The sequence below is a fragment of the Stylophora pistillata genome, chromosome 12 (genome assembly GCF_964205215.1).
Source record: "Stylophora pistillata chromosome 12, jaStyPist1.2, whole genome shotgun sequence".
NCBI lineage: Eukaryota > Metazoa > Cnidaria > Anthozoa > Scleractinia > Pocilloporidae > Stylophora > Stylophora pistillata.
The window spans coordinates 20719993-20736439 of NC_142530.1; the positions used below are offsets into that span (position 1 = coordinate 20719993).

Below are 16447 nucleotides of genomic sequence, written 5' to 3' on the forward strand. Positions count from 1 at the left end.
TTTTACTGCTGAAGCAGATGTTAGAGTCTTGATGAGTTCGTTACTGTCAACATTATCCTTGCCAGTAGCTTAGAAAATGTATAGAGAACAGTACGGAGAGTAAGCATACTGACATGAAGATCTGAAGGGTCAAAACATAATTGGATATCAGGCTCAGGGTTGGTTAATTTAAGGTAAGCCTACTGCATATGTTTATGTTGGATTATCATTTTAATGTCATGCAGCGTAGTTACTTGACACTACGTTAAGAGAATGGGTTTGCATCCATTTTATTTCTCAACCTTAAGACGACCTACAAACTAGGGGAATCTTTTGTTGTAAAAAAATGCTCTTATCGTATTTTTCATCTCTCATCAGAAAGGCTTTAATGATTGCTCTTGAAATGACACATACTGCTTTGGCTGTATGTGCAATTTAGCCACAGCATCCACTACTGCAAAGGGGGCACGGCGGCTCGGCAGCTGGTCCTGGTGGACCCGGAGGTCCGGGGGGTCCTGGAGGGCCAGCAGGTCCAACAAATCCTGGGGCTCCGGGGGCGCCGTTGCATCCTTTCAGGCCGATGCAACCGGGAGGACCTGGTGGTCCCATACTTCCAGGTTGGCCAGGTGGGCCAGGAAGAGAGGGTTTTCCAGGAGCTCCTGGTGGTCCCATTGGTCCAATTGCTCCGGGCTCTCCTTTAAAACCGGGACATCCGGGAGCACCAGCGCAGCCCATTTTCCCTGGTAGCCCAGGAGGGCCTGGAAGGGCAGGTGGTCCTGGTGGTCCTGCGGAGCCTGGTGCTCCAACTGATCCTGCTGGCCCTTTCATTCCAGCACATCCGGGAAGGCCTGGTGATCCCATACAGCCTGGTGGCCCGGGTGGGCCGGGAAGAGCGGGTTTACCGGGAAGTCCAATAGGCCCTGGTGGCCCAAGCGGCCCTCCACTGCCTGGTGGCCCTTTTAGCCCGGGACAACCGGCCGTCCCTGGGGGACCTTGACATCCATTAGAGCCTGGTAGTCCGGGGGGTCCTTGGGGGCCAGCTGGCACGGGTGCTGGAGGGGCTGGGGGAGGTGGGCATGGAGCATCTGGGGGTGGACAAACAACAGATGTACAACCACATCGCCTGGAGACTGAAATATCATCTACAATTAGTTTAAGATCATATTTAATCTTTCTAACCGTGAAGAATGTATCTGAGATGAAATATAAAATCAAATAAATAGCTTTATTAGTACATCCAATCAAAATGGGTCTTCCATACCAATTACAATAAAATGTAATATAAACAATATAAGCATTTAAAGGTGATAAGAACTTACATTACCGTGTTATTAAAACTTAAGATAAATAATTCATTATAACACCTATTGTAAGTCAATGACTTAAAAATTCGTCAAGAGCACGTCCTTTAATGACATTCTTAATAACGTTAAATGACTCCATGTTTGTTAAACTTTCTGGAAGATCATTCCAGAGCTGAGCAACCCTATTTTAGAAGGATCGCTGACCTGTTGCTGATCTAAAAAATGGTATGTTAAGCTTATCTTTATTCCTAGTATTTCTTGTATGCACCTGACTTCTTGTCTTGAACTTATTACACAAGGGAAGGTTGGGCTAATCCCTTTATACATTTAAAAACCATTAAAGTGTCTCTAACTTCCAGTTGTTTAGCCACCGGCAACCAGTGAAGTTCCTTTAGTATCGGCGTAATGTGATCATACTTCCTTACGCCAGTCACGATCCGTGCAGCAAAATTCTGAACTTTTTGAAGCCTAGCAATGTTCTTTTCTGTTGTACTAGCCCACAAGGATGAACAGTAGAAAAGCTTGCTGAAGACTAGTGAATTTATCATGGTTATAAGGGTAGACCTATCGAACAAATGTTTCACACGATTGATTTGACACAGGCTACCTATACACTTAGATACAACTTCGGTCACATGTTCGTCAAAACTGAGGTGAGAGTCCACGATGACCCCAAAATCTTTTGCGGAACAAAACGGTAGTATCTCTTTGCTGAGTAGCGTAACTCCAAAGCCCTTCGGCACGCGAGCTAACATCTGAGGCGTTCCAAGAAGCAATAGCTTAGTCTTGTCTGGATTAATCAGCAAGCTGTGTGTACAACACCAGGCGGCAATCCGCTGCAAATCCTCGGACAAATGTTCCCCAGCCATGGCTGTCTCCTGGACAGGAAACGAGAGATAGAGCTGGGAATCATCCACGTTACTCTTTAGCGAGAACAGGTTAGGGACAGCTGGGAGATCGTTAATATAGATATTAAATAGGGCCGGCCCCAAGATCGACCCTTAAGGTACACCGTAAGCTACATGGCGCGGACCTGACACCTCACATCCAATTCTCACCCGCTGGTTCCTGTCCGTTAAATAGCTTCTAAACCATTCCAAGGCCTGCATAGATACGCCCAGTTCTCAAAGTTTACGTAAAAGGATCCCATGCTTGATGCTGTCAAAAGCCTTCGACAAGTCCAACGGAACCAATGCTGTGACTTGTTTCTTATCCATTGCTTAGAGAATCATATCAGACATGAAAATATGAAGTGTTTCTGCCGAGTGCTTCTTCTTGTTTCCATTTTGCTGTTCAGTTAAACAGTTCTGACGTGTTGTATACTCTGTTAACTGATTGAGAGCTACCCGTTCACAGATCTTAGACAGAGCGGGTAGCAGAGATACTGGCTGGTTGTTATTGGAAACTTCATGATCCCCTTCCTTTGATATTGGTGTTACTACGGATTCTTTCCAAGCAGATGGAAAAACCGATGTTAAAAGTGATCTGTTTATAAGCTCTGTCAGGACTGGAAGTATAACCGGTTGGGCATCTTTGATCACACTAATTTGTAACTTATCCATTCCTGGTGCCCTGTTTGAAGGAAAAGATACGATGATCTTGCGTACTTCAAAGGTAGTGACTGCGCGGAATTGGAATTTCTCTAGTTGGAATATGGTCTTAGCTGAGGGGGCCTTATACGCTGGAAGAGCGTTAACTGAAGCAAGCCTCGCAGATTCAGCTGCAGCCCTCGCTCCCACAGAAGTAAAGAACTCGTTGAACTCGTTGGCCAGTTCCGTCACATCCCTTGAATACACCGGTTTCGATTTCTCTTTCGTCGGGATGCAGTTTCGTATCACCTTCCACATGGCACTGCTACTCTGATTATCATTGATCTCCTTTTGAACATAGTTCCTCTCAGCATCACATAGCCTTCTCTTAACCTATTTACGACACCAACGGTAATGTTCCCAGTCTATAGCAGCGCCCGACTCACAAGCAACTTTGTGTACTTGATCTCTCTCATCCATCAACTTCTTGATCTCTTGATCTCAGTAGAAATGAACATTGCCGATTTCTGACTTTCCTTTTCCTGACAGGTGCATGCCGTTCCAGGATTTCCAAAAATTTTCCATTAAAATCTTCTACTTTCTCACCAGCATCATCAATACCAGAAAATGATCACTAATGTGTGTTTTAACCACACCACAATCGGTAACAAGAGCTGAATTGGAAGTCATGACATCAATCAGAGTCTCGGATGTTGTTTTTACTCTTGTGGGTCCTGTTATAAGTTGCTTCATATTTAAGTTGCTACGCAAGTCATATAGTGCTCTCGATTTATAGGAGTTCGTAAGCAGATCACACTTGAGGTCTCCAACTACCAAAACGAACTTCCTTAGGTGAGGGCTTGCAAATAAAATCGTCAACAAAGCATGAGAGCGGACAGTCAGGAGTTCTATAGGTGACACACAACAAGAATGATTTCAATTTCTTGTGTTAAACTGAAATTCGATAAAGATCTTTAAGGATTTTGCTTTTGAGAGATCTCTGTACATAAACACAGACACCACCGGCACGATGTTTAGGGCGTTCAAGCCTAATCAGCTTGTATCCCTCAATCTCAACTTCAGCGTTCGTAACAGAGGAATTTAACCAAGATTCGGAAACCGCTGAAATTCCATACTCTTTTTCAGTCATTAAATTCCTCACTTATACTAGGTGGTTTCTGTCCTTGATCGATTGTGCATTGAGGTGAGCCACACTGACTTTTGACTTCTGAAAAGCTTGAGTACGTGGCGTGACCATTGCGTGATACTGCGTCACATCTGTTGCTGGACTGCTATTATTATTCATAATTGCAGTTGGTAATATGTTAATGAGATTACTTGAATTACTTCGCTGAAAGAATTGAGAATTTGATGTATTAAAACTCCGTCTTCCATTGACAATATCAATCCTCCTTTAATCCTTATACATGCTTTGGCTTCTGCCCCCTCGGTGGCCTCTTCTTAGTGTCAACAAGTCCAGAAACTTCAAACGTGCCCAAACGTCACTTGAAATCTGCCATACCGGTAAACCGCGACATGAGTTGTTCCAAATTTTCCAACAATTCCGGATATTCAGTAGTTTCTGGAATAAGACATCCTGTTAACTGCCGATGAACTTTATCCTCTGTATAGTGATAACGTTCGGTGAATAATCCCACGAAAATGGCTAAAAAAACGGTAATGGTATTGGAACCCTAAAACTAAGCAGCCACACATGGCGCTATTTACATATTACATGACAAGTTCCTGGCGAGCTTGATCGTCATTTATGATATTTTCTCTAAAGCGGAAAATGTACCTTTACTCTTGGGCATTGTGTACGTGCGTTATCAGAGCTCAAATTAATGTTGATAAAAAATGTGATTTCGGCATGACAAACGTTCACATTTTTGAGTTTTGACTGTATTCGTACATATACTACAGATGAAATGATCCTGGACAGGAAAACTCTACAGCTATCACACCATCATGATATCAGAAAAACAACGTTTCTGGAATTTTCCTCCGTTGAGACGAATCGATTATACTAATTAATGTTTGTCTTAGCAGATAATGGAGGTTGAAACCAGCAAGAAAGAAATTCTCTGACATCACTCGGCAATGATATCACTTGGAAACCATCTGAAAAAATACGTAATTAGGCCTGAGTCTTCATGTTTTTTCCTAGAGAGTACCATAATGATTTTGGCATTTTAATTGCTTCAATTATTAACTACGTAGCAAGAGACGGTAAACGGATGAGAATAGTCGAAATTGAATTGTCAAAATATGCGCTAACAAAATAAAAAGCTGTGATCTTCTGGCTTCTTGAAAGCTTAGTCGGTCGTAATCTCCACTCTAAGTCTAGTGTACCGCAGCGATAGGATCGAGAAACAGTATCTTCACTTACCATCAAGAATCGACCTGGCGGTCACGGAGCCAACAAAGATGACTGCGAGGCACCAAACAAGCTGATTTTTCATATTTGCGCCAGTCGAGGAAGACGTGAGAGGAAACTTGAATACAAAGAAACCCGGGTGTCTATATAGAGAGATCATATAATGCAGGGTCTGTCTGAAGCTCTTTGTTAACTCTACCTAACTACTATTAAGATCAAATGACTCAAAAATGAAGAGTTGATAAAATACCTTTCAAGTCTTTAGATCAAACATGGCTCAAAGATATATCTTACAAAGAAATTTAGTGAACAAGTGAGCACTTACCTAGACGGTGAGTAAAGACCAAACAACCCTCTGAGCAACTGAGATGACTATCATTTATATGAAGACACCTGTACTGTTAAATAATTAAAACTGTTGAGATCATATAATACGCTACAATCTTTGCCTCTTAATTAGACGAAACATTTCCGCGAATTAATTTTCTCACGAATTGAGTGATTTGCTTTAAAAAATGATTTGAAAAAAAATAATTAAGTAAAATATGCTACTGTTCATCATTCTTTTTAACGGAAAGATGTCTTGTCTTTCCAAACTATTTTTCTTTGGGGTGATAGGACAAGCAGTTGCAGGTGAGAAATTCCTGTTCAACACTTTGTGATGTAGATATAATTTTGCATTTCAGTTTTAATTTGCGAAGACTAAACAAGTGTTTTCAGTTAGTTTCATCTGACTCTCGATTTCTTTGATATTTGCCTTATTTGTAGCAATAGTAGTGTTATCGTTCATGCCTTCTCCTTATATCTTAAAGACACATGTATTAAATCTGGTTCATTATTAAGTCTGACTCTTGCTGTGAGTTATTTAATTTCTTGACTACGTTTTCATCCAGTATTCTGAAATATATAGTAACACGCAGTAAACATGGTACAAACTTGTGCAGTCTGTTCAGATCCTCTAATATTAAAATAGAGCGTCTTTTCTTGTTATTCATACTCCTCTATAGGAACAGTTGATTGTTTGGTGATCGTTTGGGTGCGAAAAGGAAAATTTAAACCACAAGAGTTTTCGAGCAGGTGACGTCTAATGGCCTAAAAAGTCTAGAAGAGCTAAGGGTGCATAGGTTTCGACTCATAAAATTTTGTGTGTTCGGTACTATAGGCATCACCATCAGCTTTGGACGATGTATGTTTGGATGCGGCTTTTTCTAAGAAAAAATTAACAATTGTTGAGCAGTTATTTTTTAGCGCATAAGTTGGTTTCACACGGGTGGCCACCCCTTCTTTAGCATGTGTTAAAGCTCTGAAAGGTTCAGTGCTCTATTCTCCTGAAAACCATTTGCAAGACACGATAACTAGAGAAGCTTAACGAGTGTTACTGCTATGGATTTTGCCTATAGTTTGCATGCTAAGGGTTTCACTTGATCATAGGACTTCAGTCTGCTTAAATATTTAAGGCAGGTCTGATCGGCTGGATTCTAAGGAGTAGTAGATTATTCTCTTTTTGTCCCTATGATGGATTTTTATTCAATTCTTGACTATTGGACAGTTCTCTTAAACAAACCATTGTCACTCCGCTACATGAACTCTAAGGAAATTGCATTACAAATGAGCAACAAGTGTAAGAAGCTTTCCTGTGTTGTCTAAGTGAGAGTATTACAATGTTCGTAGCTTTTTCTTGGAAACCATGCCAGATAGTATGGCTGGGTGAGCTGAGTCCCCGTGCGTATGTAACACTTGAATGGAACCCAAGTTTAGAAGTTAAAGTGAGAGAGAGGGCGATTCGCTTTTATTATAATTCAAAAAGAACTTTAATTGATTTCTGTTGAAAATAGTTTCCCCTTGAAAGAAGGAGAAGGGGTATTACAGAAAACAGGTTCTCGCTAATCTTCAATGTTGTCTACTGTTGCAGCAGTTGTTCGTAATTGGTCTGTTTCTAGATGGTGCCCTAACCGCAGCAAGGTTGAGCTGGGGGTCCTGGTGGTCCTGGCGGTCCTGGAGGTCCTATTAGGCCAGGGGCACCGTTGAGTCCAGGGCAGCCTTTAAGACCTTGGCATCCAGCTGGTCCAACAGGGCCCATTGGTCCAGGTGCTCCGACTGCACCATTTAGACCAGGTTTTCCAGGAAGGCCAATTGGTCCAGCTGGTCCTGCTACTCCCGGAGCGCCTTTCCATCCGGGACATCCGGTGGACCCTGGGGGGCCCGCGCAGCCGAGTGCTCCAGGAGGGCCAGGAGGTCCGGGAGGTCCCGCAACAGGTGGAGCTGGTGGGGGAGGTGGAGGGGGTGGACAACATCTCTTTGAGGCTGAAAATGGTAGAGAAAACGTCTCATGTATCAATCTTTAGAATATTATAAACTTGCTACTTTGAGCCTAACGGGTGGAAAATACCTATTTAAAGTAAGCACATAGCGAGACATAGTTCTTTAATCATATACCAATATTTATATTATGGTATTTCCCTAAAATGATGAGCAAAGAGAAATATCATAGGGGTAAATAATTTCTATTTAAGTATTCAGGACTCTCGATTTAATTCAGTCGCCAGGAATCTTGGTCATAAAATTCTAGACTGGCCAAGAAGTAGGAATGGACTATTTACTTCAAAATTTAAATTTTCAACTTGGACGAAAACTTTCATGCTATTATTAAAACACATTTTGCTTATTTACTCTCTTAAAATCAGGTACCCGCTATCGTATTCTTAGTACTCCACGGAAACTTGGCCGGTGATTTCTGTCTGCAATATTATTTTACTCTAAGACACTACCAAATAAACATTACCAAAGAATCTGAACAGAAGTGGATCCAAATGATTTTCTTTTCTCGATCTGGTTTATTTCTACTTGAAAGAGCAGAATGGACCATCATCATGGCCGAGGTGCTAGTGGAAGATAATTCTACACCATATATTTCAATCAGCACTTGAGTTAATGAATATCACCTGAGATAGAATCCCGAGTAACAAGTTCTTTGTCGAGATTTTAGAGAGAGTTGATCCAGAAAGTGGGCTCATTTAAAGATGGTAGTTAAATTCTGATGTCATCGTTCGTTTTATTTTTCCTTTCTCAGCTGGAATTCCCCATAGCGTTGTGAAGTAATCGGACATAATAGACCAATTATGTCTTGATTGGCCTGACTATCTCACCGTAACTTTCATTGTTTTTCGAAAGGATGCGATCATTTCCATGGGACAAATACTGCACTTCTTAACCGATTTGAATTTTTTATCTTTTTTTTTTCGTTTAGCTGTTGTTATATTTTACAGCCAGTGCAATTAAAATCCTAGTGGGAATCAAATACAAACATAACGATAGAAGTTCTCAAAAGGAATATAACACGACTTCTGTCTGATGTAAGAAAGGACTTTACTCCAAATATTCCTTTCGAAAAAACTCCACGGGAAAACATTGGCTAGCTGCTTTAGTTCAAATTATTTGAGGTATTGCCTCATCACTTTAATTTTATTCTAGCTTCTGAAACAATTCACGATCCATTTCTATCAGAGAGAAATTATAGTATCGTACCTCAGCAAATTGAAAAGAGAATACATCCAGGAAAGACCTATTTATTTGTCGTACGCAAGGCCAAAGAGCTTCCAAATAAATTTGACTTCACCTTCCACGGGAAGGATTTGGTACAGATAGCTTTCAACCAATTTACCTTCAGTCAGGACGATTTGTATACCACAACTCTTTCTCCTTAGAGCCTTTGCGCCCTGACTATCTTATCTCTATACCCTTTCCATGGATCATTGTTTTATATTTGTAAAGTTGTCATATTTAGGTCAAATGAAGTAAATAGCGCACAGTTTTTTTTTCCTTCTGCTTACCCTCGAGAGATCTCGCAGCTGCGGAGGCGACCAAGACAACGGCAAAGCACAAAATTAAATGGATCTTCATTTTCCTGCAGATTGGAAGAAAAATATCGTTTAGGTTTTTAGCAAACATCACCAAATGTTAAGATGGTCAAAACGGCTTATCATGCCAATGGTACGGTGCCAATGGGCTTTTCTGACCGACGAAAACAAAATCAGTTTTGGGAAGAAATATAAATTAATCGCAGTGACAAAACATGAACTTTGTAGAATGCAGATTGCTTACCTTTTTATGGCCTTTTAGACCTGTGAAATGTCCTATTTGATTAAGGTTCCTCCCGTTTATGTGATCTTGCCAATAAATTATTGATTGCTTTCCAGGGAAGATGTTAATAGTTTTGGAATTACGTTCGTGCCGCCCGTCAAGTTTCATGTCTTGTATTGGTTATTTCAGGCTGTTATTAATTCCACTAGTTAAGCGTATTAGTTTTTCCCTGTCTAAACATTGTATATCTCTTCAAGAGAAGTTTGGAGTTTTAGAATGCAATCGTGACAAGAGAAACTGAAATTCTCCATGAAAAGGAGCAATCAGTTGAAGTATCAGTGCGGTGATGTAGAGGAAGGAATCAAAAGAAAAAGAAAAGAAGTGCATCCAATCTTACGAAGTTTCCTTTAAGGATGTGTCGTTTCCTTGTTTATTTCAATTATTATCATATTTCAGTGACGAAACAAAAGTTAATAAACGAGGAAGAAGCACGCAAATCTCGGCTTGATCGGTAGCATACGTTTTCAGGTCAAGCCAGAGTTAAAGGAAACACCAGAGCACTTCCTTTTGGGATGGGAAGTGGGTGTTAGATGAAAATGTTTTTGCCCTCAAATCTCAAAAATGAAAAGATAATAATTGGGTCCGGCACCTGCTTCCACATGCTTCCAGAGGAAAATAATGTTGCATTAGTGTTTTTGTTTTACTAATAGAAGTTTGCACTAGACGGGAAAGCTGTCATTCATAGAAAGGTACTGTAACCGAGGACACAGAGAAAAAAGCGAGTAAAGATCAACTGTTGCGTTCTCCATATAATCACCCTGTAAATTCATTATTGCAATGATCAAAACCCAGAAAGTTGAAGCAACGTGAAATCAACATTAGGTTGATTATGGCCGGTGACCAAACCTGCCTACGAAATTAAAGAAAATAATAATTGCAACTCCTACTAATCCAGGCCATTTGTGCAAGGCTTTCCATGTTTACCCTCGGATAATGAAAGGGAAGTAAGAGTTATGAACTTTACAAGCCTATGAAAAATCGGTTCGTTGAATCCGAACGGCGCTCGAAATTAGACTTATTGATCCAGAGTTCGTAGCGCCATCTTTAGGGCCACCGAGTCTGATCTCTCACACGGATTCTTGGGGAAAGTTTACCATATTTGCAAGTGCAGTTAAAGACACACACTTGAGTAATAAGAAGAACTGATAAAATTTACTGGCTTCGTTTAAAATCCTCTACACATTACATGTACTCTAATTTATTTTGTTATCGTCGCGATATAATGGCTGGACAGATGTAAAATTCAAAACAGGTTGCGGTAATTACTATCAGCTTTAACTGCTCTGTTACTTATTTAAGCTTAAGAAACCAACACATCTCGCTAGTGTTGTTTGTTGTACTTATTAGAGAAAGATTTCCGTCACAATCACTAGATAGACACATTGTATTGTGTTTTTTATACACAAATCGTTTCAACTTTCGCTGTCCAATCCTTATAACTGCCTCTTCAAAGAGGAAGCTGTCCTCGATTGATCCTTGGCAACCACTTTCCTGTGAAACAAAAGCGACAATACGTGTCGATAATTATTGACTTAATGAGTAAAAACGATCAGCACTAAATATAAACAGACATGTATATGAGTGTCACCTACTTAATTCAGCTTTGCTATAAAAGGAAACTCAGTCCATAACTTTAAAGAAATGTAAAGCAAATTCGATCGTTTCGTTGAGAATGAGAAGAATTTTAAGACTGAAATGATACTTGCAGTATTAGCATTCCGGACCAACCTCAAAAACACCATTGGTCCCGTTGACGACCTTTAAGGCATATAGGTATTGAGTTCCGTTTTCGTTTGCAGTGAATTGAATGCGCTTCCTTCCTCCCACGGTCTCGATTGTTATTCCTTTGATTGTGCGAAAGGAGAAAAAAGAGATTATTTGCGAAAATATAATTCTAAATATTCGTTTGATTAAACGGCAACATCTGTTTGGGAAATTTCTTGATCGTTTCGAACTATTAGTGAGACAAAAAAGGATATTTTTAAGACATTTTCAAAACAAAAAAAAAAGAAAGATTAATAATAATGAGGTATTCAATTTGCCTTTCGAGAGATTTGTAAAATTAGAAATCCACAAAATAAACTCTACCTTCGTTGAAATCGGTTCTTAATTAATGAAAAAGATAAAATAATATTCATTCAGCCCTTGATTTACTTCATTATAGTAGTTTTTACTGGGGCATGTCACAGAGGGAATTTTGTCAATGGCCTCTTAAATACTGTGATCTTAAGTTCCGTTTGTACTTCATGTCACAAGGATTTCAAACACTTAACTTACTTGTCGTAAGGTCTGAAGTGCGTGAGCCATCACATTTTGCTTCGCATTGCCGTTTTCCCGAAAATGTTGCACACTTTTCAGTATGAATCTTAATAAGGTTTCCTCCTCCGCTGCAATTCTTTCTACGATAATCTGAGCTTAGGCTTCGAACGGCTGATCTTGATTCCACGCACGCCAAAACCATCAAAAACACTGCAAAATTCTGCAATCAAAACACTTTACATTGAATTTACCGGGCACAAATTAATGTTTTTCGAAATAATCTCTTTTACTAAGGTGAATCAAGATAGGAAGCAAAGCTGAGAAAAGTTAAAAAAATTCAACCAAAAATTTGGCCATTATACCCACCGCAAGTTTTAAGTCCATTTTTTTACGCTCAACGTTCCACAGTGCGAAAGCTTTGGTGTGTTGAGGGCAACTGACTTTGTTTTTGATTTTTGTTTTTTATATCCTACGAGCGGTAGTAGGAAACTGCTCTGGACGTGACCTTTGAAACAAAGAGGAACTTTTGCCACTGCTGCACCGGATGATCCGAGATTAAACATTTTATTTATCTGCAACTGAAGGGTTTGATTCATTGCAGAGGGGGATAAACTACATAAGTATCGCTTGGAATGCGATTTTACCTTTTTTTTTTTTGTTTTTTTTTTGTTTGAAGTATGTAACATTGGCCAATGTTGCAAGCTAAAACTTGACGTAAAGTTTAACTCTTAAGAACTCTTCCGTGCAAGTTTTCTTTGCGTGCTCTATCACCCTCCTACCTTTGATAATATCTGGTAACTCCTTCACCCACCCTCTTTCCAGAGATTGGCAAATGAAGCAAAGCTCTATGGTGATTCTCTACAGTTAGAATCGAGTCTCAGCTTACAAGTAGAAGTTTCTCCCAAAGCCACCAGACTACTCACCTTTAGTGGAATTTAATTACGGGTTATTAGTCTTAAAGAGAGAGGGCCAACAGTGACAACAAGCGTTTCATTTAGAGGAACCATCCCTTATGTGTGGGTTGTGCCTTTCAGTTTCAGACGCAATTGCCCTGTTTTTCCTAGAGGAAGAGGATATCTGGCATAATTCCATAAGGGAAACGAAATGGAAGGTCTCTGTTTCCGGCGACAGTGCATTCGCTGATGAGAGCCATGTTTCAGGCTTTTCTAATATCACTCGTCGGGAATTCAAAAGGCCCTAAGGGCAGGTCTGACCTTAAGTGTCGTTTTCTATTATTTCTCTCGTGTTCGTATTTGCTGCAACTTTACTGGGTCGTTACTGGCTATAAGTAATAATAAATGGATAAATGGTATTATTATTCAACTGTGCTTCGTAGAGTACAAATAACGCGCGAGACGAGTACAAATATCACGCGATATTTGTATTCCAGAAATATCCGCGAAATTCGCCCGCACTGAAATAACAATTTGGCGTGTTGGATGATAAATCTCTTATTAGAAGTTTTGTTGTGTAGTATCGCTAAGTATTTTCATTCGCCCTATGGGCTCGTCGAAATACGGCACAACTAGTGAAAATACTCAACGGTACTCCACAATAAAACGTCTAATACGATATATTTATTATCCAACTGTGATTCGTAGTGTACAAATAACGCGCGAGACGAGTACAAATATCACGCGATATTTTTACTTCAGAAACATCCGCGAAATTCGCCCGCACGAAATTCGCCCGTATGTTGGATAATAAATCCCTTATTAGAAGTTTTGTTGTGTAGTATCGCTGAGTATTTTCATTCGCCCTATGGGCTCGTCAAAATACGGCACAACTAGTAAAAATACTCAGCGGTACTCCACAATAAAATGTCTAATACGATATATTTATTATCCAACTGTGCTTCGTAGTGTACAAATAACGCGCGCGACGAGTACAAATATCACGCGATATTTTTACTTCAGAAACATCCGCGAAATTCGCCCGCACGAAATTCGCCCGTATGTTGGATAATAAATCCCTTATTAGAAGTTTTGTTGTGTATTATCGCTGAGTATTTTTACTCTTTGTTTGTATTTTGACTCGCCCATAGGGCGAGTCAAATTACGGGACAGCTCGTAAATTCAGCGATACCACACAACAAAACGTTTAACAAGATATATTTAGCATGCAATATCTCTGGCAGTCGTACAGGTATCTACATCGATTAAAGGTAGATCCTTTATGATTGGTTTAACCTGCATGAAGAGCAACCATCTTTAAAGCTTGAAATCTGTCTGAGGAATGTCTGAGCTTAAGAAATGTTACTTGATTCTGAAAACTTCAGAAAATTTCCTTAAAAAAATTCATTAAGATTTTCCCAGAGATTCTATGGTCTATTTAGTCGTCATTCTTCTGACTTTGAAAGATAAAAAAAGCCATAATGAGTTTCCGTGAGAATGAACGAAAGGTGAGGAGACCCTAATCTCATGAAGAGGAGAAATCCTGCAGGCAAGTGACTTGTCGTGAGAACCTTGTTCAACGGCTACAGAACAAGTACCATATAAAGGAATAATCCTAGTTTGTCATTATAGGTATTTTACGTCAGAATAATTGGATTAGAAATTAAACTCTATTTTTATCTATCCATCTATCACTTCAGTGGCAATTTCTCGTCGTATGCTATGATCGTATCACTATGCAATTGCTATTGCGGTCAAAACATTACCTTTTCTGATTTACTTGATTACAATAAATTATGTTTTTTTTCACAAGAGCGTGATTGTACTTTGAAATACAACCCATTGATAAAAGATTTTCAAAGATCGAGTCAGGCGTTCTCTTCCGAAAAAGTCTTGCGGCTTGAAACCCAAGAGGTTGGGCTGATAGATTATCGTATCAAACACATGGCCATACAAACACTGCTATCTCGCGCCCATTAATGCGCTACTATCTAAATGGTGTCATTTTGACCTTCTAGTTCTTTATGACAAAACGCAAGGTAGAATAACATGTTAGACATTGACCAACTTAAAGAACGAACTCGAACTTGTATCTTATGAAAGAATTCAAACGAGGACTTCCTAGTTCCTGTTTTTCACTCCGCTTACTTAACCGCGTAGATATGGCAGACCACTTGTTTCAAGGGACTTAAAATAGTTAGAGCCCGGCCCAAAGACGAGGTCTCTGTAGGTCAGCTGCTAAGAACATCCCGCTGGCTCGGCTAGCGGAACCTGCTGTGGCTATTCTAGCGCCCATGTTTAATTCTAAACAATTTTCTTCATCAGTGACCGAACCAAAACTTTTTTCTCTCTCTAAATCGATCTTCACACAGGAGAACATGTGCACTTGTGTTATATCAACTTAATTAGCAGATGGCTTGGCGCGCTAACAAGTCCTCTCTAACTCGGTTGGTAGCCTCCGACCACAAAATCGGAAATTTCAGAGAGGTCTCGGCAAGCTTTTAACCGTAAAAGGCCATTTACTCGCTCTGTGCTCTTATTTGGCAACTGAACTGGAAGATACTGGAATGAGCACTTCCAAAAGCGTCATATATAGATAAAACGTAGGTACAGAGGCCTGGTGAATGAGACAAATGGGTGTTGACATTTCCTTCTCTAATGTACGACAATATTGCCTCCACTGGATTCTGCCCGTGGTAATTCATTGCAATACTGAGCTTTCTTTTCCTATTTTTCAATTTATGTTTGTTTTCTATAGTATACTTCTCATTAGCAGATATGTGCTGATGGTTTAAAACCTCGTGTGATACACACTTGCCAGTGGTAACCTATCTGTCTTGATATCGGCTCCAGCTGTTTCTAGTTTGTTTTTATGCGTGCCTATTTTGGGAGCATCGGAAACAATCCAAAAGACGCTGGTAGAATCTGTCTAAGAGTTTTGTCAAAAATATCGTCCTTAATCTATATCCCATTTCCCAAGGATTTGGGCTCTGCAAGTTAAACATTAAGTAAGTTCAGTAACTATGATTAGACATTAATTAGGACACCGGTTGAGGGGTAATCCAACTCTTAGAGTGAAACAAACAAAAATGTTATTGAGGCCGGACCCAGAAAAATCACAAAAGCTACTATGATTTTGGAATTATTGCAGAATGTCAGGTGAGCCGTTGATGGAGGAGGGTCGCACTAGAGTTAATTGTTAGTCCTAAAACAGCCAAACTGAATTTAACCATTAGCGGTAAAAAGGGACAAAAATTAACCGCAAGTCGTGAAAAAGAAATTAACCCGGCTTAGCCGTAAAATCATGATCAATCACTTCACTAAGACCATCTTGATGTAGTTTTGATGCCGTCAGCTGAATTTAAATCTAAAGCATCTTTGAAATTGGCGTCTGAAGGAAGATTCCTTGTCTTTTGTTAATTGGGTAATTTCAAGAAAAATGTTTTTTTTTAAAGTTATGAACTGTTCACGCATGACTGAAATAAATGTAACAACAGCATATCTTTGTTTGTATGAGCTGAATAAAGGAGGACATAAGGACTGTTTCCAAATTTAATGGTTCATTCAAGAAAATGAAGTTGTTTACTTAGCTTGTATTGAAGTGGCTAATGTCTCGGATAACTCGGACTGTACTTCACATTTTTTACGTCGATTCATCAGAACCTGGTCGCGTTGCAAATTGAATCTGTAAGGCATTCTTCTAAAAAAAGTGATTGGTTTTTATAAGAAATTATCACATTTAAAAATTGGAATTAGGAGTTATATCTGCGTGACATGTGGGTGGTCAAGTATAACTCCGTGTCTGCAAGTGAAATGCGAAGGGAAGATAAAAAAAAAGGTATCACTCCTCAAAACTGACAACTAGAATGTAAAACAAAAATCGTTTTACGAGGAATTATGTACCTTAAATAAAAAGTCTGTTCTTTCCGAAATTTCAGGATTCTTCAATGTAACACACCAGTCAGA

The 16447-nt window shown here is 39.7% G+C and overlaps 3 protein-coding genes across 4 annotated transcripts; all 3 read right to left on the reverse strand.

Annotated features, from left to right (window-relative positions):
• Positions 1 to 281: 281 nt before the first annotated feature.
• LOC148719194 (uncharacterized) lies at positions 282 to 5448 on the reverse strand. Its single transcript, XM_088740489.1, has 2 exons — positions 5202 to 5448; positions 282 to 1109 (listed from the first exon to the last, which is right to left on the reverse strand). Exons 1-2 carry the CDS (start codon positions 5347 to 5349, stop codon positions 415 to 417), a joined length of 843 nt encoding a protein of 280 aa, XP_088596615.1. The 5' UTR covers positions 5350 to 5448; the 3' UTR covers positions 282 to 414.
• Positions 5449 to 6956: 1508 nt separating this feature from the next.
• LOC148719195 (uncharacterized) lies at positions 6957 to 9413 on the reverse strand. Its single transcript, XM_088740532.1, has 3 exons — positions 9291 to 9413; positions 9020 to 9093; positions 6957 to 7493 (listed from the first exon to the last, which is right to left on the reverse strand). The coding sequence occupies exons 2-3, from the start codon at positions 9087 to 9089 to the stop codon at positions 7138 to 7140; spliced, it is 426 nt and encodes a 141-aa protein (XP_088596658.1). The 5' UTR covers positions 9090 to 9093; positions 9291 to 9413; the 3' UTR covers positions 6957 to 7137.
• Positions 9414 to 10459: 1046 nt separating this feature from the next.
• Positions 10460 to 13951, reverse strand: LOC111340976 (uncharacterized). 2 transcript variants are annotated; one of them, XM_088740524.1, is made up of 4 exons: positions 12512 to 13951; positions 11607 to 11808; positions 11058 to 11173; positions 10460 to 10820 (listed from the first exon to the last, which is right to left on the reverse strand). In XM_088740524.1, exons 2-4 carry the CDS (start codon positions 11788 to 11790, stop codon positions 10620 to 10622), a joined length of 501 nt encoding a protein of 166 aa, XP_088596650.1. In that variant the 5' UTR covers positions 11791 to 11808; positions 12512 to 13951; the 3' UTR covers positions 10460 to 10619. The 2 variants fall into 2 exon arrangements, with proteins under 2 accessions (XP_088596650.1, XP_022803639.1); XM_022947904.2 differs by having other exon boundaries at positions 11955 to 13942.
• Positions 13952 to 16447: the final 2496 nt, after the last annotated feature.

Excerpts from the sequence above, each read along its gene's own strand:
- LOC148719194 (XM_088740489.1), bottom strand. The coding sequence starts at position 5,349 with ATGATCTCTCTATATAGACACCCGGGTTTCTTTGTATTCAAGTTTCCT. Across the intron at positions 1,110-5,201 it reads CGCCAGGTCGATTCTTGATG|TCTCCAGGCGATGTGGTTGT; the intron begins GTAAGTGAAGAT and ends ATGATATTTCAG.
- LOC148719195 (XM_088740532.1), bottom strand. The coding sequence starts at position 9,089 with ATGAAGATCCATTTAATTTTGTGCTTTGCCGTTGTCTTGGTCGCCTCC. Across the intron at positions 7,494-9,019 it reads AGCTGCGAGATCTCTCGAGG|CCTCAAAGAGATGTTGTCCA; the intron begins GTAAGCAGAAGG and ends TACCATTTTCAG.
- LOC111340976 (XM_022947904.2), bottom strand. Across the intron at positions 11,174-11,606 it reads CACTTCAGACCTTACGACAA|GAATAACAATCGAGACCGTG; the intron begins GTAAGTTAAGTG and ends GCACAATCAAAG. Across the intron at positions 10,821-11,057 it reads GGACCAATGGTGTTTTTGAG|GAAAGTGGTTGCCAAGGATC; the intron begins GTTGGTCCGGAA and ends TTTGTTTCACAG.